The following is a 23419-nucleotide window of genomic DNA, read 5'->3' as shown; positions in this document are numbered from 1 at the left end:
TAAGTCCAAAATCATCAATGCGGAATATGATTCCAGTGTCAATATGGGCTACTAACCAGCAACAGATGACCAGTGTGTACTGGCAAATATTGTTTTAGTCTCTCAGAACAGTCTATTTATAAAACTGCAAAAAAAAACAATTCTGTGTGAACAGCTTCTCGGTGGAGAACAGCACAAGTTCACATGCAAGTGAGTTTCAACTTTGGATTTAAAATAAAACCATATCCTAGGCTTGTTTCTCACCAGGATTGGAAGATATGCTAAAGAGCTGGTAACTGAAGTGCAGTAGTGACAAGATGGAGGATGATTTGCAGCTTTTAGAGGGCCTTATAGTTTATTTCTTGGGTTTTTGTGTGTGCAAGTAGGTTGCTCTTACATCAGGGCTGAAAGGCGGTTCGAGCATGTTAGCCTCCAATCGTTTGAAGTTGATGTTCCTGAAGATAGAGTTCTGCTTGACCTCTATGGCACCGCGACCCAGACAACCGAGACGATTCTTGGGGTCTTTAGCCAGCAGCTAGGAGGGAGGACAAACAAACACTTAAAATTAAAATGCATACATGTATGGTAAATGGCTTACATGTAATTCACGTATCTGACTGTACATAATTTAATAAAGTCCACCAGTAATGCACAGTAATTCATGTAGTCACGGGTTAATGCAACACAATCATGACTCGAATTAGAACGCACTGCTGCTGTTTCTTTGAGAGTTTGCGGGTAATATTCCCTCCACACCACCTACAGCAGTGAGGGCCTTGTGAAGTGGATGAGTGCAGTTTAGTGGCGTGCTCACTTTTTCACCACATCTCTCCAGTTCACCTTTGTTTTAGTTGTCAGTGCACTACTCTCACCCAGTTTCCCCGTCGCTTTCTGCTCTTAACTCACGTCACCTGACTATTTTAAAATGGCCGTTTCCAGAATATCTTTTTCGCCTATGACAACATTTCAAAGCAACAAATCGCGTAATCATTCAAAAAGCAGTGAGAAAAAGCTCATCTCTTCCATGACTACTTCCCCATCCCCCCCAGCTTTCAACGCCACTTTTTTTTCTTTCTTTTTTTTTTTTTTACAGAAACCTTTCTTCTTCTTGCTCTCCCCACACTCATCCTCCCCCTGGGGAGTCTTCTAATCTGTTGAACCTCAGGTCAGAATGTTCCACAGCAGGACACAAAAATAAACGTCTCATCCGCTCTGGCTCCCAAACAGATAAGCTCACTAGCTCCCTCTTGGTGCACAGATGAGCGGATTTGCATTGAAAATGTAGTTCCTAGTTATTATCAGCTGAAATTCACATCAGCAGTTACAATTCAGCTCACCTTCTCACGGTCTAGTTTGTAATGCCAAACTCTAATGTAAAATATGTTTACACCGCGTGATCTGTATGGGGCGGTGTGACAATGTGACATCATACAAAAGGGTCAGGTGGACTGAATTCAGCACAGTCTACAAAGGGCAACAATGAAGGTTATCTGGCTGTTTGTGTTCTTTTTTTGTGTGTGTGGCAGTTTATTAAAAGAACACAGGCTTTGTTCAAATTACATTCAGCGTTCTATCCATTTCACTCTATTGTGCAATCCACCCTCTGTTGACTAATCAAACTACTGCAATGTGTGTAGCTCCTTTCTTTAGATAGCCTGTTGTACATACCATAAGAATGATGAAAGGATGCCAAAAAAGTGACAGTATGCTATTTTGGCGCACTCCATGATTTAGTTTGTACTATACCTGTGTGATAGTAGTGTATATATTGACACTATATATATATATATATATATATATATATATATATATATATATACATATATACATACTGATACAATGTGAATACTCACTAATTATAATGAATGTGGGTTAATGAATGAAATCACCCCATTATTCTTTTTTGATGTCATTAAAAGCGATATTGCCACAAGCTTGTTGGAAATTTGCTGCAAATGAGGCAAAAGCTTAGCTAACATAGCATTATTATTTTATTGAGCCCAAAATAAATACCATGCATTACACCACATCCGTCACTACCCCCAAGGTGAGAATTAATTTTATTTTTAAAGGGGAAGTCAACCCAAAAATGTTCTTTACAAAGATATGTTGGACGTGCCCCCTCGAGTCAAAACACGACATTCTGATTACAGTAATTTCTGGACTACAAGCCGCTACCTTTTTCACTTTCATTCGACCCGGCGGCTAAAACGAAGGTGCGGCTTATCAGATCACAACGGGGTGCACTATAAAGGAAGCGCAAGAGTGTCAGGCAGCGCAAAACAAACCAAGTGAGCCCAAATACAGTAGGAGAGACGGAACGAGAGCGAGACAATTTGCGCCCTCATTATGGAAAATAAAGTAGCGGGAACCCGGTGCGGTAACATTAAAACACCTGTGGCTAACAGCCAAGTGTGGCTTATATGTGTAACAAACTCGAGTATTCCCCAAATTTAGGTAGCGCGGCTTACAGTCAGGTGCGCCTTGTAGTCCAGATATTACTGTCATATTGGTATTGTGGAATATGAATTAAGCAGCAAAATCCACCGTTTTAAGCTATCTCAGGGGACAACCATTTTGCCACTTGCTGTTGACTGAAAATAACATCAGGGAACGACAAATTTTGGTTCAACTTCAGAAAACAACAGGTTATCTGTAATTGATTGTTGCCAGAGCAATTGTGAAGTCATTTTCAGTCGACAGTAATTGACAAAATGGCTGCACCGATATCACGGACTTATATATGAATGGACTGTCTATGGACTATATGCCACGGAGGAGGCGGGACTTCCGACTTCCGGGTTTTCACCCATCAACTTTGCTTCCGTTTCCGGTTTGTGACGTGTGGGCCGCGTCCCAGTACTTGCGCTTCCGTCTTTGTGCCCCTCGGTTGCGCGTTCCCGTCGACGGCTGCGAGTATGTAGTGTCTGTCTCAGTGTCCGAAGCATTTCAGATAGCCGAGACGCCCTCCCGCCAATGAGCGGGAGCGCACGGTTGGGGGGCGCAGGGGTGGGGGTGCGAGTGTTGGAACGCGGCCAGCAGTGGCAGGAGACGGCGCTGATGTGTAAAACCCAGAAGTCGGAAGCCCGTGGCGTCTACCCCATAGGACCCACGTGGCTGAAACTTGAGGGCAACCATCTTGCGTTGCCACTTTTATTGACATGTGTTATATTTTTCACTGAAAACACTTAGCAGTGCGTACTTTACGCTAGGATCCCTGTACAGAGTAATCAATGTATTACAGTTAGGCAGCCTCGGAGTGGCAACGTAAGATGGCTGCCAGTAACTTCACTTCTCCCAATGGAGAGTAAGCGACATGACAATCCATTCATATGTATCCGTGCCCGAGATGGATAAAAATGGGTGGATTTAGCCGTTTACCTCATAATACACAAATGTAATATTATTCAGAATAGTGTGTTTAGACTAGTGGGGCCTGGATGGATCATTTTATTGTAAAGAAATCTTTTGGTTTGACTTTTCCCTTTAACCCAAAACAACTGCCCTCACCTGTCGGCAGATATCTTTTGCTTCTTCAGAGAACTTATCAGAGTACTCCTCCTGATCCTCCCGCACTCGTCTATCCACCTCCTCCCGCTTGACGCGTTCCTTGCGCTTACGAAAGGGCGACTGGCCTTGAATCATCTCAAAGATAAGGCAGCCTAGACCCCACCAGTCTGGACTGAAGGTGTAGCTCTCGTTCTGGATGACCTCAGGAGCTGAGGAAGGAGGGATGAAGAATGGACTTAATTGAGGTAGGGTCATGCTTGTTGACGGGGCACTACAAAAAGTCCACTTCATACCCATGTATCCAACAGTGCCTACTCTCCCTCGTATCGTCTCTCCTTCAGGAATTTGCACAGCAAGACCCAAGTCTGAAATGCGGATGTGCCCTGAGGAAGATGTAGACATTTACAGTTTAGGCTTTCACAAAACTGGGTCTATAAATTGCCATCTTTAGAGTTGAACAGATTTTTTACAAGGTAAGCACTAAGAAAGAGCAAATTATTCAGATTTGCAGTAAAAGATTGGATACATTATGCTGCAGTATTTGCACAAAATACACTGAACTCAGTGACTGATGATTTACTCAGTCCCTCTTACTGGCTCATTCTACACAACGATGGTATGCAAATTAGTCTCTCTTGCCAAGCAGCGTTCCAACAAACAGGTCTGATGTGAAGAATAAATATGGACATACCACGATCATCCAAAAGGATGTTTTCAGGTTTTAAATCCCTGAAAAAAAGACAAGAATCAAAGAATTATCATACTTTTCATTTAGAAGGCAAAACTAATAACACAAGGCGATACAATAAATACACTGGAAACGCGACTTAAAGGACCAATGTATCTACTATGTATGTAGCTCCTGTACATATACATACATTATCTATATAAAACACCCATACAGTATATGCATACATACACTTACTGTACATACATACACACATATAACATTTCACCCCATTAAGTAAGACCAAAATGGTGAACGACAAACCATGATACTTTGTGCCGCAGAGGCAAGAGGAACACACTGCGCACAGTTTACAGAGTAATTCAAGATGGCGGAGAGTGACGAACCTGCTGGCATGTAACTAGCTCTCTATTACTGCTGTTGTGTGTTATGTACAGAAAAATAATACTGTGCTTTTTTTTCAATAGCATGAGATTTATTTTATTTTTTACAATATCGTGAGTTCTTATACAGTATAGTGAATACATTTTTAAAATATTGCCAACCTCCCCAGCCCACATCATGATGATTATATAGTATTGTGAGGTTCACATGAGGGATGCACGATAACTATAGGACTGATATTGGGAAAAATCTGTATTCATATGCATTTGTATTGGTCCGATATTGCAAAATTAGACCAATATTGAAAGCCGCTTCAAATACACCAACATTGGACTGGTTACTGTCACTTGAGTTCAAGCTGCTGCTTGCTGCGTGACGTAGCTGCTTTGCAATTTGAGGTCAAACATTTTTGCAAGTGGTCCTATTCACTTGGCTCCGTCAGCGATCGCACGATGCCCGTGGCACTGCCTCGGGGGCGGCCTGCTTCGGGCAGCGGCCTGAGTGCTCGTACGATGGGGAGTGATGGCAACCGGGCCGTACTTTTTAACTGCCACTTCTACTAAACTTTCACCATCTTGTAACAAGATGGTGCGACCATCGGGACCTCCATGGATTTAAGAAGAAAGGTTAAATATCATATTACACAAGCAATAGAGACTCTTCCAGAGAGCAATTAAGTGCATGGAGAAAGACTGAACAAAAATCATTTTAAGTGGATCAAAGGTGTGGTGTGTAAATCAGCTAGGAAAGCATTTTAGCTGTGGATGATAAACTACTGTTTGTTTTTTTTTGCTGCTTATTTAGGATGTCCACCTACAACAGTGAGGAGCCACTTCAAACATTCTCAGCATTAAAAGACAAGCCTTTGGAGTTTTGAAATAGAAAAAAAATACCCCAAGGCTTATTGAAGACAAACAAGTGCAGGGCTCACACTAATTACAACTATACATCTTTATAGTAGTGAGCTGTTTATATTTTAATATATACCAGTCGATCATAATAGGTCTACGTGAAACAACATCTTCTAAGGTGTAGCCAGAGCCGTTTGTATGTCCCCACTGGCTGACTACATATTCGTTACATAAGTCAAGTTCACATTTAAAGTGGGATGTATCTTTTTAATGGATTTCAATGACATCCAGAAGTCTAAGGGGAGCGCCGCTTTCCATGATCAGCTGTTAGTGAATCACACCTCTTGAGTTTCTGCGTTCATTCTTAGTTTTTGCACGGTGGGTTATGTCAGGAGTTTGGATGGGGGAATTCGCAGACATGAAAAAGGACTGACAAGCGAATGGGAGAATATTGCCCTAAATATTTTATTCAAAATAGTTAATAAAATACTATTTTTAAACAACACATTCATCACACTTTAGAATATACAGTTTGTTAAGTGCAGCTCATATATGCAATAGCATTAGTTTTGGGTAAAGTGTAGCAAATGCACTTGCTTTAAATTCCTGTGCATTCTTGTAAAATTGCTGACACAATATTACTAATTTCCGATGTGTAAAATGTTCCTGTGAAAAGATTTCGCTGCTTTGACAGCCAACATTCTCGTTTTGGAACAAATGTGTTAATATGTCAAATCTGAGATAATACTATCGTATCATTATGTCAACATAGTTTGCATGCACCCATTTTTAAATTGAAGTTAATGAATAATCAGACCACAGATTAAGAGGACATATTGCAAAAAACGGATTTCAGCGCTTGTGTCCAACTAGTTGGGCTTTTCTCTACAGTGCCTGTGCAACCACCAGCCTCCCCAAATCAGATAACAGCATTATCGCTATTAACGTTTCATAATCGACACATATGCAAATGTTCACCGAAGCTGTCAATGTGCGGGCGGGGCACATTTTGTGATTTATTTAACTATTTACATTATCATTACTTTGAATAGTACAATGCCAGTGTATTGTCTGAAGCAATTAATCATGAAATAGACACCGTTTTAACTGCCATGCCAATCTTTTCTAACCTGTAGACTATTCTCTCACGATGCAGGTCCTCAAGGCCACAGCAGATCTCAGCAGCGTAAAAGATGGCCCTCTGCTCATCAAAGCCAGAGTTGCCCATGTTGTAGATGTGGAATTTTAAGTCACCACCATTCATTATCGTCAACACCAGGCACAGGGCATCCTTGGTCTCATAGGCGTATGCTAAACTAACCTGAGAATGGGGCAAATTGGGATAGAAGCAGCAAGGAGGATGAGAAGTTGTAAAAGGGACAAGTGGGGGTGGAAGAGATAGAAAGAAGAGGTAAGAGACCAGGGGCAGAATGGTTACATACCATTCAAATGTCAACATGCAGTATATGACTCACAATAGGTAATGTAGACATTTCAAGATGTTTTTATTGTCAGAACAACAACACATACTGAGCTACTTCAAACTCCCACACGTGAGTAGCACAGCCTTTATGCAGGGTACGAAATTGATTCTGTAATCAAAACAGATCAAGCCCAACCCGATTGCGCTGTCCGAATACATTTGTCAATAAAGTTTAAATGTCAAGACCGAGATTGAGTTACCAAGAAGCTTCTCCTCAGTATGTTAATATCCTTCCTTCTTCTTGAGCTCCATTTCCCCCCCGATATTCCCACCAACCGTCTCTTCTCTCCCTTGAGGGTCAATGACATGCAGGGTATTGTGTATGTGTGTGAGTATCACTGCTCTACAAGCAGGAAGTTACTGCCATCAGGAGGAATCCCATCTGCTTTAAAGTACGTAGAAAGTAACTGTCCAAAAGAGGGTGTGGGAAAATTCCTGTGTGATATCATCTGCACCCCCAACACACAAAGCATTATGGGGGAAAGCTAAATAAACAAACGGCGCTACCAGTCAGCAGCATAAAACACATTGTGTCCTTAGAGATAACATATTTTATTTTCCAAGCTGATTAGCATCTGATTTAAAAGACCCTCGTTCTGAAGCTGATGGCAAACGAATCAGTGAAGTGAGTGGCTCTTTGCGTAGCTGCAGGCAATGTTAGCCAAAGCTGACAACGATCGCACACCACAACATGTGGCAACATGAGTTAAAACGTGAAAACAGAAGGCAACAATATCTATTGACTAATAGAGAGCACTGATCAAAAAGACAAAGAACAGGAGAGAGCGATGAGGGGTTTCAGAGAGCACTTGACTCTTCTCCTTGCTACTGCTGTTTGGTCAGTGTTGCTAGGCAACAGAGCAGCTCTTGTAGATAGAGAGGTAACATGACGAGTCATCAGTTCTGCCTGCAGCACAGAGAATGAACACACACACACACACGTGCGTGGATACACAGCCGCACACACAAACGCGTGAAAGAACCATGTCAATCCCAGGTGACACTAGCTTGAAGTGTAAGGTTCGGCAACAAGCCCACTCCATTTTCCTTGCGTGTGCGTGTGTGAGTGAGCGCCGTGACTCACTCAAGCAAGACACTCAACATAGCTCGTCCATCATCACAATAGAACAACTCAAACTATTATTTTCAAATGGAGAACACGGAGAGGCTCGTTTTTGGGGTGTTTTCGATCCAATTTGGAAGCCTAGCTCAACAGAAATAAAGACACACTTTGTGAAATGATCTTGTCTGTGGAACAATCATTTTAACAAGAATAGCACTGTCAAAAGCTACGTTTCGTCTCCAGCCTGTGCACCTGAGATGTCGAGTCAGAAATGCCAAGAACCACACAAGCCTGGTTTGACAACAAATGCAAATGAACAGCTTTAAATGTGATTCCTGTTCACCGACAGTACATTAAACATTTTAACAGAGTAGAGAAAAGGGAAAAACAATTAAATCCACAAATGGCATGCATATCACATTACAGGCGTAAGCTCAACATACTGCAAAATGATCATGATAAAAGGACACCTGACATTGAAAAATAGTATAAAAAAGATTAAGACTACATATCCCCTAGTTCATTCGAGAACCAAAACCATTACTTACATCTGCCTTTAAAGGAGAAATCAACCCCCATTTAATATGTTCTTTGCAGCAACACTGGTTTAAACATGGCACTCTCATTAATACAGTGTAACATTTTAAATTACAAACAAAATTTCAAAATATGCCTTTAGCTACATACAGTACATACATGTTTTGTTATGCAAACCGTCTCAGCATGGGTGAGCGGACAGCATCATACTGTGCTATTTAACAATCATTGGCTCTGTGCATAACTCATTGCCGTAGTTGTACTGATATTTTTCTAATTGAACCTAAGACTAATTAAAGGCTGTAAATGTCCAAAAACAACAGAGAGTGCTTTAATGTCATTAAAGTGTCAAAAAGACAAACTTCCCTCGATCGTTTTATTAAGCCACCACCCACACACCCCAAAAAAGAAACTAGACAGACAAAAGCAAATTGTGAATAAGATTAATATGTTACTTATTTTGTAAGGAGACTTATTCAGTGGAGGAACTGTGGTCCTCCCCTCCTCACGTAAAGTTAAAGCACAATAAGCACTTGTTTGTTTGTTGTACTGTAATTATTTTCAACCACACACCAATTAAAATTAGAGGAAAATGGAACGGATTCATGGAATTTCCATTCATTTCAATGGGAAAAGTGGATTTAAGAACGTTTCAACTTACAAATGAGGTCACGGAACCAATTAAGTTCACAAGTTGAGGTATTGTGTTTGTGGAATATGAATTCATCGGCCAAATTCCCCTGTCTTTAATCCATCTCAGAGTTGGCCATTGAGCCGCGATTGGTCGTTACCTAAGCTTGAGCAACTGTGATGTCATTTTCAGTCGACAGCAAGTGGGAAAATTGCTGCCCCCTGAGATGGATAAAAACGGGTGGATTTTGCTGCTTATTTGATATTCCACAAATGCATTATTAATAAGAATACCATGAATAGTGGGGCCGCATAGAACATATTATTGTAAAGAAATTGTTTGGGTTGACGTCTTTCCAGATGTTCCCTTATGTTAAGGACTGCCAGCTTCACATTCCTGTCGCTCTGTGCTTTGGCCCAGCGCACAAGAAACGCAAAGCTTGGTGATTCTCGAAAAGTGTGTTCAAACTTGCTATTCAAGTGGCAGCCAAAAAAAATCACCACTTGCTAATGACTATGGCTCAGTTTATAGAATTCCTCCGTAGGAAAATCAGCCAAGTGCAACAACACCATTAAGAGCATTAGGCATGGTGGTACTGTGGCAGGTTAATGATTTTTAGGAAGGGGTGGTGGAGGTTCTGGCGCACATACGCAAAAGGACACTGGACTGCTTTCTTCTCTACATGCTGCTTGCAGTTTGTTGTGTGCTACCAAATTTCATTACAGACTCAATGTCAGTGCAACCAGGCACACAACTCCTTTCTTACAAAAGTAAGCATGTAGCACTGGTTGCGGCCCCGCAGACATTGTTAATTAGAATCTCATAAATTCATTGTTCGGTAATCTAAGAAATGCCTCAGGAAGCCTTTAAGAGTGTAAGTTTTCCCCTCAGATAAAAGTAATGGACTGCTTGGCACTTCAAGTGAAATCAGCACCAATGTCATTCCCACCAAGAAGCAAGATGTCACATTAAATGACCATTGCATAAGCATTCCCATATGATTAAAGCAGAGTGCTTCAAATGAAATAAACATACATATTTGCAAAATGATTATCAGCACAAGTACACTTACAGTCAAAATGACTATGTGGCATGTGATTTGATTTCACATGATCATTTTAGTCGCTTTAGCAGCACTTTAGAAGCACACTGAAAGGTGTGTACAACAAAATCCGAACATTTCTGTCTTTGATAGCTGACTGGTCATTTTTTGCAAACACGCCATTTGTTTAATTTGGAGCCACAAATGATGGTCGCACACATAACACACACACACAATTTGTTTGAAAGGTTGAATAAGAAAAAGGTAGTACTTACTACAAAACTACTGTTAACTTTTTCTAAAATTCGTTTTTCGTTTAGTGCCATTGCTTCACCTTTTCTTTTCTTCACTCGTTTCTTTTCCAGCTTTTTACAGGCGTACATCTTACCGGTGGCGCGTACTTGGCAGGCACAAACCTGGAAGGAAAAAAAAGTGGCAAGGACACATGAACAAACATAATTTGGTGTCAGAGAGAAAGTTAACATCAAACTAAAGAATTTGACAATATTCAATTGCATAAGCTCATGAAAGGTGTCACGTTAACCCTTAAGTTTACATAAAATCAATTAAATTTCAAGAAGTACCTCAGCATCACTATTAATAAGTTATCTTGAAGAAACTCACCTCGCCAAATCCACCTTTTCCTAGTACTCTGTAATGTCTGAAGGTATTTTTGGTTACTGGTTGCCTGGAATTGAAAGAAAGGAAGAATGACAGCTAAGTTCAAATGCCATGTGAAGCTGGAGACTGAATAATGCTCTAATTTAATGTTAATAATTCATACTATTTCAGTTCCCTGCCATTATGCAAATTATCAGTCATTATTAAGCATTCAGACACAATCAGCGAATACCACCACACTTGTGTTTGGGTACAAGAACCTGTCCAAAAAAAAAAACATTTTATGTTTGTGTGATTTAAATACTTTTACATTATATTTATTGTGAGAATGCTGAGGGATGAGCATTTCATACTAGTGCAACACTGCATCACAAATGGATGAAAGCTGAGTTAATTTAGTAGGTTGTTACTTCAATTTGCTTAATAGGACTCTATCCCTGGCGAAGTTATTGGCCAGTGTAAGTTTTTAGCTTCTCAGGCTAGCTGCTAGCTAGCAAGATAGCCACCAACTGTTTTTAGCTGCTTGTTACTTGGAAATAAAAGCTAGAGGTTATTTGTGTGTTTTTTTATACTGGTGTGACAGTTAAATACTTAAATAAATGATACTCAAAGTTGATTCAAAGGTGCCATACAATCATACATTATAACTATTTTAGCGTATGCCTCCTGAATGCCAATCAGAATTAAAGAAGGAGGTTCAACCTGACAATATGAGCATATTGAGTGGTATTATCTGACAGCATTTAAATGCAGTTCATGAAGGACTTGAAATTTCTGGCTAAAACTGTTAAAATGTGTGACATACTTTAGCTTAGTCTGGGCAGGATATCAAAGTTGTTTTTCACTTATCTTAAATGCATTAACTAACAGTTCAGATGAAACAATATTGCAACATCCTACATTATCTAAGTGAATGCTACACAACAAGACTAACTTCTCACCTCTCCAACCATTTCCACTGCAGGAAGCGAGAGAAGTACATGGACTCCTGGTAGGAGGAAAATGGTGTGCCACTTAGATAATCACGAACTATTCTGGGGAGACATAGAAATGTATTGATCAAATAAAACAGCAAGACCATTTTTTGTTTTTTATCAACACATCCATTGAAACCATCAACTGTTTCAGAATGGATTGACATTATGCATGAAGTTTGTGTAACAATCCACACTGAAATCTGAAAAATTTTAGAAGACATGAAAATGTTTTATTGAGATGTAATCACATTCTCAACCAAAAGTCCAGTGAATTGTATTAACGTGTTTGCAAGATGGCTTCCTTTTCTATGTTATGTTAGTCCTTTAGCTTTGTTTGTTAATACATTTAAAAAAAAAAAAAAAGAATCACTACATAATCTTGCATGTACTTTAAATGATTTGGTAAATTGACTTTATGCTGCATATTAACACAGAACTTTCTTGAAGGTGTCAACTTGTCACTAAAAGTTGACTTGACCCTGGACAACTTGCATGTGTGTGATGTCTTCAACTGCTTTGACTACATGGTGATTAAAATACCAACAGGGTCAAGTGAACCCTAATGTTTCCCCATTCCAAAAGTGTTATGGCATGGCGGCCCACACACACACACAATTTTTAACATAATTTTATTATCCTTCTAGAAACATAACAAATTAAAAGTGAATGAAAGAGCTCTAGAAAAATAAAATCTCACTGTATTTATTCAAACCGCCTTAAGTGCCTGCTGTTTTCCGATTCTGGAAAATATATTAAAAACATGCTCTCATGTGCCAAGGAGACTTTCCCTTGCACATTTTGACAGTGTTTCATAACTAGAAATGATGAGAACTGGCTGATCTTGGCTAAAGACAAAATAGGGATAGAGTTTCCACAAAAGTGACACCATGACTGCTTTGTAACAGCAAACAGTTATGTCATCGCAGATCCCAGTAACATGACATAAATGTTTACACTTTTGTGAGATATAGTCATCTATTATTGCACGCATTAAAACCTTTGTCTCTTAACCGAGCAAAGATTGATATTGATAATTGGAAGCTATTGTTTGATACATTAAGTGGTGATCTGCCTTGTAACCCCAAATATATAATGCATTGTGTTCATTACACAAACAGCAAATGTGGGGCATACCGGTTGCAACTGTCTCCCTGCAAAATAAACTTGTATTGTCCCAGCTTAGTTATCAGGTCAATAGACGTGACTTTGTCTTAGTGGTTAAAAATGTCCACAGACACTTAGTGAGGGAGGAGTCCAGCAGGAGCTGGCTGTGTGCCCAGCCCGACAGACACTGCTGGGAGCAGAAATAAACATAGCTACAATATGGCTATTGTTTAGGGAAAGCCAAGCCAGAGGAAAAGAAGAGAGGCAAAAAAAAAAACAGCAGACACGTTAATATGGGCGATATGGGCAAGCATACCCGTTTGAACTTGGTATGACAAAATACCACAGCAATGCAGGAAAACCCATGAGTGAACCAATATTTTCTGGTCTGCAACCGGCTGTGAAAATGACATGTTTCCACGTGCAGCACCATGCTTTCCTTTGGGCTTTCCCCTCAGGAAAAGAAAACTGAGATGAACTGAGAAAGAATTACATATTAAATTCCTTGTTCCACAAGGGACTATAAAAAGAAATTGTGGCCCACTAGTAGAATTTTGGTAACACTAACAAGTACATGTGTTGTTCATGTTTGCACGCAGTGCTGCTTTGCCAGTCACTTTCAATTGATTAATTCAACCTTTATTAATGCTGGTAAGGCAATTGAGAACAGATTATTTTTTTGCAATTTGCGGATGCCTGGGGAAAATATTTTAAACAGATTTTTAGGTCTGATTGTTTTTAAAAGTACATGTTTATTTTATACAGTTTTAAGTTGATGTGCCTTATAATATTTCAGGTTCTAAAATTTGATGGAGATGTGCATATTGTACAGGATTTTAGACAAATGATGACATTAGTCATGTAATCAACAGAACTGGGAGGACATTACCAACATCAGAAATGTTACTATGGGCTCTTTTATGGCTAGTTTAAGCTAATGTCTTACATAGCTGAATTTAGCTGGAATTCTGGAAGATTGAAGAGACATCGCTTCCTTCTAAAGCAAGGAAATGTTAAACATCAATTTTCTGGTAAATTTGACAATACAGTGGAAATAGCATCAAGAATGGATGGGAACAGCAGAGTAACACTCCCTTCACAATAATTGATTGATTTCAAAAGTTTTAATTAAAAAAAACATTTAACTGATTATGGATGATGGCAAAATGAGAATGTGCATGCTAAAATACAATTTACCAGTGTAAACATAATCATAAAAAAATTCCTGAGTACTGGAGTCGTCATGGTATACAAATGAGAGGAAATTTTAGCAAGTGAAAAAAAAGGGTGGCCAATTCCAAATACAAGCCATGTGATGAGAAGCAAATTCAGTCATATAATCCCTGGTCTGTTTGCTCCTCCTGACTTGCAACGCCAGCAGCTGAAACACCTGCAAGTGTGTGTGTGAGGGTGCATGTATATGAACACTGAGGCTGCAGTTGTTTTCATGCCAGCCATCCGGATGATCTCTTTGCCCAATGAACTTTTTCCCCCCTTTTCAATCACTTTTCGTCTGCAAGCCTTTGTAGGTGTCTATGTGTAAAACTGCACAGCAGGTGCCAGCTGCCTCATCGTCACTAGTGACAGGATGCACACAACACAGTGTGCAAACACAAACAGTGAACGAGAGCGGTTATGCTGGTGCCACTAAGCTGTGACGGCCCAGACTCGTCATAAATAAAGCCTCTGACAAACATTCCTTTCATTTCAAGAGCAGATCCTTTCTAAAAGAGGAAGTTCGGTTAGAGCCTTCAAAAAAGTAATCCAACGTGTGGAGAAGATGAGACTTACTTGGTGCAGTCATTGAAGAGCTCCTTACAAGGACTCTGTTCAAGTCTCTCCCGGCACCCAGCGACCACATCTTGGGGTATGCCTGGCAGATGGGCTGCCGACTTGAAGGGGTAACAGAAAGAGAATGGATGGTGATAATGGGCAAAACACAGGGGCAAGGTATACACCTGCAATCTGTCATCCATGCAGCATGGCGACTGTAAACATATATTACCCCATTATTGAAGTAAGTGTCTAAAACATTCAATCCGCAGTCCCTCCGCTTCTCATCAGGCGCTAGCTGATACATGGCCTGCCAAGAGAACACAAGCATAAGCACGCTCATCACAAGAATCACCGCTAACGCTGACATCTTGAATATCTCTACAGATAGGGCAAAGGAATACATTAAAGGCAGGAGGACAGAAACGGGAAAGAGGGATGATGAGAGGTTCATAGGAAATGAAAGAGAAGTCACACTGAGTGGGCACATATCGGCGGGACCGGCCACTGTGGTTCTACAAGTGGAGGACAACTGGCACAGCTTTTAATTCTTTTTCCGCCACATGATGTACATGAGTAATGGTGAGTCCTGCGTCATCTACGTCAATACTGTAAGTGTTGACATTATAAATGCACAAGAAAATGAAGCTGAGCCTAGAAGGCACAATTTTATTGAAGATGTTTTTAAGCTAACTTAGTCAACCCAAAAACTTTCTTTACCACAATATGTTCTATTTGCCTGTACAAATATAAACACAGCATTCTGATCAATATTGTGTTTGCGGAATATGAGTTAAACGACAAAATCCACCTTTATGCCAGGGGGCGGCCATTTTGCCACTTGCTGTTGAATGAAAATGACATCACAGTGCCTAAGGGTACAGGTAACGACCAATCACGGCTCAACTGTTTTCTGAAGCTGCGCCATGATTGGTTGTTACCTGAGCCCAGCGCAACTGTGATGTCACTTTCAGTCTACAGCATGTGGTAAAATGGCCACTCCCTGAGCTGGATAAAGACGGGTGGATTTCGCTGCTTAATTCATATTCCGCCAACACAATATTTATCAGAATGCCATCTTTAGACTAGAGGGGCTGCATAGAACACATGAAGGAAGAAATGTGGGCGTTGACTTCAGTCAGAGAACTGCGATGGAAAGTCAAGCATGGTTTAAGTCTGAGAACTGACAACCATGACTTTCAGTGACCAACTGTAATTACAATTTTATATTGAATACCGATCAGTAATTTACTTGCAAAATTATTGGAAAGAAAGAAAGTGCTCTAAATCAGCAACACTGGAGGGTTTATTTTTATAGCATGAGCGGCCTTTTTATTTTATTTTAGTTTTTTGTTTTTTTTAATCATGCCACGGGATTCAAGTCCTGACATTGACTAGGCCACTTCATATTTGTTCTTCAAGCCATTCACAAGGGTTAGGGTTAGGGTTAGGGTTGACGAGCTGGTGTGTTTTGGATCGTTGTCCTGCTGCAGAACATGAGTGCGCTTCAGTTTGATGTCACAAAATAATGCCTGAATGAATGCACCTTCAGGATTTTCTGGTAAAGAGGAAAATTAAGGCCCTTAATTAGGGCCCTTAATTAGCAAAGCAGACCCAGACCATCACACTACCATCACCATATTCTACTGGTGATAGGATATTCTTTGTCTGAAATGCTATGTCACATATAGGCCAGATCTAACGAGACACACAACTTCCCACCCTCCGAACAGTCAAACCCACCCACCCACCGAACTCACGCACTCACACACATTAACTTTAAGGCTCCTTTCTAGACTGATTGATGTCAATAAACTTATTTCTCATTTGTTGTTGAATTTGTTTGGATCGTGGTATTTTGTTGCAGCTATTGGAGAAGTTTCGGTCAACTCACTTTGTCAAACAGGTTCGATTTACGAAGTGTTTTCCTGACTGAAAAGGTCTGTGGGTAACCAGACGATGTGGTCAGAGAAAATAAACTCGGATATCCTGAAAAACGTGATAAGCCACAGCCTATTAATGTGTTAATGGGGGGGGGGTACTTTTTCGAACAGGACCAGATAGCTTCAAATGTTTTTATTTTTCCCTAAAAAGATAAAACCACCATTTAAAAACTGCATTTTAGGGCTCATATTTTGTGTAGAAACAGGAGGCCAAGCAAATGTGTTCCGTGACCAGGAAAAGCATTTCCAATCTACCAGAAAGTTTGCTAAGAGGTTATACCAATATTAATGATTCTACATACCTGGCAAGATGACATCCTATTTTTGCACATTCAAAGAGAAAAAACTAATGTGGCTTAAAGCTGTGGTCAGGGTCAGCAAGGTCTTTTTTGGGGGGGGGGCCTAAACTCTATCAGAACCACTGAGTGTTGTCACGATACTAACATTTCAAGTGCGATATCAATACTCGATACTTATTTAGAAAAAGAAAAGAAAAGAAGAAAAAAAGAGAAATACTTTATAAAGGCATAAAACATATTTTTACTCAAATGAAACAACAGAACGGCAGGTCACATTGCATGCTCTCCTGACTGCCAGAGGCTGTTATCGATACCATGACAAACTAGTATTGTATTCTGATACGGTGTGTACATTTTGTAACTTACAAAAGTCACAAACAAGTAACTTTTGACAACACTACCCCTGACCTGTACAACATTTACAGGTTAGATTATCATAATTTGTAATGAAAGTATAAAATCATATTCCTTCATTCTCAACAGTCCATTTTGTTCATTTCATAGTGTTGTCCTTGGCTGCACTAATTCCAGCAAGTGTATGAGGAGGATTTTTGTCCAAGCAAATTTCGCTTTTTGAGCTACCATGTTATCTAATCTACCCAGGGCCTTCAAAATCAGCAGTACTGTCCTCCAATATTATGTGTTTTTGTATAGTATTGATGGTTTCCATAATTGCAACAGGATAGTGGTGGAATTAGAGAGGCGGGATCATGTCAAATAAATTGCCACTTAAGGCCCCGACGAATGCACGGCATGCCGCTGGTTTCATGCTGGGGCCCACTGTAGAATGTTTCGATCTGTATGTTTTGTTCAAAAACAAGCTCAGTTGAACAGCTAAACATCATGCAAATGACACCAAGTCCTTATTCATGCTAACCATGAAAAAAATTACTTCATGGAGCGCATGTGCGCCAAACGTAAAAATGACTACTGTGTGTTCTTTTTAAATAAGCATGATTTGCTCCTGTTTTCATTTGCCGCATACCTCCGGGGGCTGAGACACAGTCTTGGGCCTGTGTTTGCCTACTCCCCAGGCTGACGTGGGCCTGACCTCACGGATGAGTGCATGGAGGAAGAGGATCAGGGTCTGCTCTCTGACAGCCTGTCTCTGTCACTAATTACCTCCTTCGTTCACCCCCCAACTACCCCCAACCAACACCCAATGTTATTGCCAAGATCAGGGAAAGTACAGGGGCACCCCTCTTTGATCCCACAGGGAACACAGGAATGTTGAAGCCAACAAACAAACAGGGATAGATGTAAAAAAAAAAGACTGTGTGAAAAAAATGACAAAAAAATGATTTTGTTCTTACCACGGTGTCCATGAATTCGATGCAGCGCTTCAGTTCCGGCCTGGTGTCACAGTACTGACGAAATAGAAGCCGACCAATGGGCTGCTTCTCACATAGACTGGTATAGTCCCTCTCTGACAGGTAGAGACAAGTACACAAAGCGAGAATTGATCATCTACGTGCTTTTGTAGCATTACACAAAACATTCAGATACCAAATAAAGGCAAAAGTAAAAAATAAATAAAAATAAAATAAAGAAGTAATTTTGTGGTTATATGAGGACAAAACAGAATTTTGCATATTTTGCTGTCTGATGGTTGAGCTTTTCCTCTCCTCCTGCTGTGTATGGTTTATATTGTTAAATTAATATAAAAGAGCCAGTTACATGTCAACTTCCAAATAATTCAGAAATCATTCAGAATTCCATTCATTTAATCCAATGTTGTTGGTCCTGCTGAGGGATTTTTATTTTATTTAACAAATCCCACATAAAAGAAAGCAGACAGTTAAAAAACATAGATTCATTGTAAAAACGCAAGCAATCTGTCCAGCAGGGCCCAATCGGACCAACTTATGTCCAACTGAGCTGTACACCCACCAGTACCCAAATGAGGACGAATCCAAGACTTTTAATGTCACAAGCTGAAAATCACATTCAATTCATAAAGACAAAGTAAGACCATACATACAAATGAAAACATTCACACGTGTTTCCAGAGGAGTGAAAAGGAAGCAGATGATGAAGATGTCTGAGGGGTGACACCTACAAAACAACCTGCAATAGTAAATCAAATATTTGTGACTGCTCTCCCAGCTGCAGTTTATTACCCAGCATTCCCTCCGCTCTGCAGCTTATTATTGTAACTCATTCACATGATCACAAGGCCTAGGTAACCCGGGTAAGCAAATCAAAGATTGTAAAGACAGCACTTTTATTGCCTCTCTGCACTGCCTGATGTTTTTTTTACATGTCATGTGCAAACGTTCACGAAGCAAATCTCCTGTTCTTAAGTTCATTGTGCTATCCCTCGGGGATTGCCTTACATCATTGATCCCCAAACATCTTTGGTGTTTCCCTGTCAGCTGGAAATAGCTGTCAAATGTGATGCTCATGAAGACAAATTTAGAGAAGCTGTGCAATAAAAATGTTTAAAGCATTTGTCTGCTAAGGTGAGAATAAATGAAATAGAGTAAGCTGAAGTAAGTTTATGCACAATGTGAACACACAATCCTTATTAAAAGACATGACAAGCTGCTTGCACCAGATTTAGCACAAAGCTCATTTCCATCTGTAGTAATGAATGGATGAAGAATAAACAAATGAAAATGTTTTGTTTAATTTTATGCAGTGGAGTTTGCATGTTCTCTCCATGCTTGCATGGAAGAAAATGCTTTTTATGTGAATTTCAGACTAAGAATTTTCCGTAGGTGTGAATGGCTGGTTGTTTATATGTGCCCTGTAGTTGACTGGCAAGCAGTTCAAGGTGCAACCCACCTATCACCTATCACTTGGGAAAAAATCGATTCTGCAATATATCGCGCTATTACAGCGCGCAATTCTCGAATCGATTCGATATGCGGCTGAATCGATTTTTAAACATACATTTTTTTATGGGAATATTCAACAAACGTCTTACTTAGGGTTTACACGTTAATAATGGAAACATTTTATTTTAATGGAACATTAAGCCTTAATATTTTATTTTTAATGCTGTTCAAACATAAAAAAGATTGCAACAGATTGTTTGTTAAATAAAGTGGCTCACGGTTATAAGCCTAAAGTTTCAGATAAATTAATAAATTTTTGTACAAATCTTACAGTGTACATGTACAAGTTTACGGATTAGTATTTTCTAAATTTGAGTTGGGGGGGGGGAAAAAAACGCAATTATCAACTTATAGATTTGTATCGGGATTAATCGAATTGTGACCTATGAATAGTGATATATATATATATAATGTCATGCTAACAAAGCAGCAACGTCACGTCTAATGCTCTTAAATTACTAACTTAGGCACATACATGATTGGTTTCTGCTTGCAATTTGAGTCCAATTACTTCACAGTTAACATCTACTGGATAGTTGTTTTTCTCTCTCTGTCGTTGTTTAAGGTCAGTCACAAAAAACTTGCTGTTGGAATCTCAGAAAAACGGTCAAATTCCAAAGTGTATAATTTTTGGGCTATTTGGATAAGCACGTGCAGATGACTATATTAGAGTGCAATTGGCAGTACAGTGAACCGGCCATTGCTCACTGCTGCCATGCAACAATAGCTGTTCAGCTCCATTAAAATACTGGCGGTTGCAGGTGTGTGCAGAACAAGATAACATGGCCACACACTGCACATATTTGGATGGATATCAGGGACCGGTACTTTCACACTGGTTTAACAGGCTGGGTCGTTAAGCCATCTTGGGGATAATTAAGGGTATGTAAAGATCTAGTAAAACATGAAAGTATACACCTTCATTTACTGATCCAAGTCTAACAGAGCAACCAAGCAAATTTAGAATCTAGAAATGAAAAGTTTTATTATTATAGTGACCAAATTTACTGTTAGTTACTGGTACCGTAATACATTTTCTAAAGGTCATGTGCAAAAAACAAAAACGAAGTATGATCCAATTAAATTTTATTGTGAATACTACAGCTGCGCGCAAATCGATGGTGCTTCAAATGCATCCAGTCCTCAGGGTGTCAATTTAACAAAAGTCAGACTCGCTATTGGTTCAGCGAGATGAGGGCTAGCATACAGCAGGACCCAGATCTACCCCAAAAACAAGCCAAATTTGTAATGGCAAGAAATATGTTGTAAAAGTGAGTCTATAATTCTTGTTAACAAAAAAAATGGAGGTCTCTTTTCATCATAGAAACAGCGGTCGTAACAAATAGCATTTTAATTTGCACATTAGAATGTCCCAAAATTATTTTGGGGAAAAAAGCTGCGCTCCCTCCTCTTGCCCCTGTTCCGTTGGCCATTGTGAGTATCCACACACAAAAAAACTGCCGATTTGGATAATATTTAAAGGTGCCGCAAAAAAGTCAAAAAAATTTAAATGACCAGACCAGGGAACATTTATTTGCATCCGGCTCGAACAAAACTGGGAAACTGGGCACAAAATGAAAATGAAAGTTATATTTCTCACACAATCGTGGTCTAACACACAAAACTGAACACAGATATTAAAACAAAACACAGTGAGAATGAACAAAAAATTTCATTGAGCCGGCTGACGGCCACCATCCTCAGTCTGGTCATCACAGCATTCAACACCATCAGGCACCATCATTCTCTCCCCAACTCTCCAGCTGGTGGGCACAGTCCTCAGTTACAGTATCCAATACCATCTAAAAGGCCAGCATCCTCTACCCAAGTCTCTACTTCTGGCTGAAGGGCACAGATGAACAGAAAACAGAGCTTGGAGGCTGGAATGGCAACTCAAAGTCAACGCTTGAGGATGGCCTTCGTGGGGATAGGAAACTCTTTGCGGCGTTTGGCAACTAGGAGTAGCAGGCAATATGCATTTCCTCATTTTGGGTGAGACGCCCACTGTAGTCCTATATAAGAGCTACACCGCACTCCGCCCTGTCGTTGATGACTTTGACGGCCCGCGCCTTTTCCTTGAAGGCAACGTAAGTCCGGTTCGCTGGCCATAGGGTTGGTTCCGTCCGCAGAAGGTCGCCCGCGCCTCTTCCTGGCCGTTTTGCGAAAGGAGATCGAAGAGTCCCATCAAACGGCAGCTGACGAATGACTTGAGGGGGGCATGGTGGTCCAAGGTGCCATCCACCAACGGCTTGAGCGACTTCGCAGCAGCAGGGGGTTGGTTGAGGTTTGCGACCACGCAGGCCTTGGTGTCCGACACCCAGTCGTCAAAGAGGGCAACAGTTACGAGCTGGTCCGAGAGGAACCACAGCTCAGTGGTTTAGTGGTAGAGTGTCTGCCCTGAGACTGGTAGGTTGTGGGTTCAGTCTCTGGCCAGGTCATACCAAAGACTATAAAACTGGGACATATTGCTGCCCTACTTGACACTTTGGGTTGGAATTGGGGTAGGGCTGTCGCGATATGCAATAAATCAATTAATTGCACGATAATAAAAAATGAGCTCGATAACTTTGCTGGAGGTGAGAATTCACAGCCATGTACGTGGGTGTTTGTTTACATAGGTCATCAAAATTCACGCTGGTCCGTTGCTTCACTCTGTGTCAGTTTTTTTCCCCGTCTTTCTATTCACTCACTCACGCACACACAAACACGAACATGGTCTCCCGGGAGCCCATAAAGCGGCTTTTAAAACATGTTGGTTTGCATGTGTCCCATCGGGTCTTCTCATTTGTGAGCCGCGGCAGTCGCGTTGCTAATAGCCATGTAGCATTATTGCTAGCAGTGCACCACAGCTATCGGTGTTGTTTTTATTCATTGCATGTGCTTCGAAGCAACACTCGCTACGTGCACACGCCCTTGCAATCTTGTGCTGCTCAGTGAGATACGGGCTTTACCAAAGACACTGGGTGGGTATTAAGTTAACTTTCCTGTCACGACTGACTCCTAAACCGTGCTTAGCGTATAGAGGAGTGAATCATCTTGACAAAGTTGACACGCACTCTTGGTGGCGGTGCTGTGCTAAAGTAGTTAAAATGGTATCCCCTGCCACGGGTACGCATGTTTTTCAATAAGCGCATGAAGAAGACACATGTGTTTTTGAGTTTTAGAAACAAGGTTTTGTAACAAGAAAAATAATGAACTGCTCATGTGTGGGAATTCTTTGGACTTATTCATTATACCATTATCATTTTATTAGTTGAAAATTATATAAACACTGCAATATTATCGTTTATTGCAATAATTTCTGGGGCAATTTATCGCCAAGCAAAATTTCTTATCGTGACAGGCCTATTTGGGGGGTTAGATCACCAAATGATTCCCGAGCGCAGCCCCTGCTATTGCTGCTCACTGCTCCCTCGGGGCATGGGTCAAATACGGAGAACGAATTTCGCCCCACTTAGGTGGGTGTGACAATCAAGCAGTGGTACTTTAACTTTACTTTAAGGTGCTGTCGAAAAGCCTTGTTTGTGGCATCTTGGATTCCTTTATTAGGGTACACGTCGATGAGCTGCAGGAAGCGAAGTGCACTCGGGCAACGGTGACCCGTGCCAGAAACTCGCGTAGAAGACCGACACGAAGACCGTAACACGGATGGGACCCTTCTTTTCGCGGACTGTCAGACGGAACTGGTTCTGGA

At 40.6% G+C, this 23419-nt stretch overlaps 1 protein-coding gene across 2 annotated transcripts in view; it reads right to left on the bottom strand.

Annotated features, from left to right (window-relative positions):
• The window catches only part of grk4 (G protein-coupled receptor kinase 4), a 53103-nt gene that overhangs the window by 4805 nt on the left and 24879 nt on the right, over positions 1-23419 (bottom strand). For both annotated transcript variants that reach the window (XM_086082352.1, XM_086082351.1), the window contains exons 3-13: positions 18199-18311; positions 14876-14953; positions 14662-14762; positions 11731-11823; positions 10793-10856; positions 10444-10584; positions 6543-6733; positions 4181-4218; positions 3783-3872; positions 3490-3698; positions 377-514 (exon numbers count right to left, since the gene is read on the bottom strand). In XM_086082352.1, coding sequence (XP_085938478.1) covers positions 377-514; positions 3490-3698; positions 3783-3872; positions 4181-4218; positions 6543-6733; positions 10444-10584; positions 10793-10856; positions 11731-11823; positions 14662-14762; positions 14876-14953; positions 18199-18311 — 1256 coding nt within the window. The remainder of the gene's footprint in view (positions 1-376; positions 515-3489; positions 3699-3782; positions 3873-4180; positions 4219-6542; positions 6734-10443; positions 10585-10792; positions 10857-11730; positions 11824-14661; positions 14763-14875; positions 14954-18198; positions 18312-23419) is intronic.

This window comes from Leptonotus elevatus, chromosome 8 (genome assembly GCF_054856555.1).
Source record: "Leptonotus elevatus isolate MCC_2025b chromosome 8, RoL_Lele_1.0, whole genome shotgun sequence".
NCBI classification, from domain to species: domain Eukaryota; kingdom Metazoa; phylum Chordata; class Actinopteri; order Syngnathiformes; family Syngnathidae; genus Leptonotus; species Leptonotus elevatus.
Note: the sequence above shows the minus strand (reverse complement) of the source record. Positions and strands in the feature narration are given on the sequence as shown.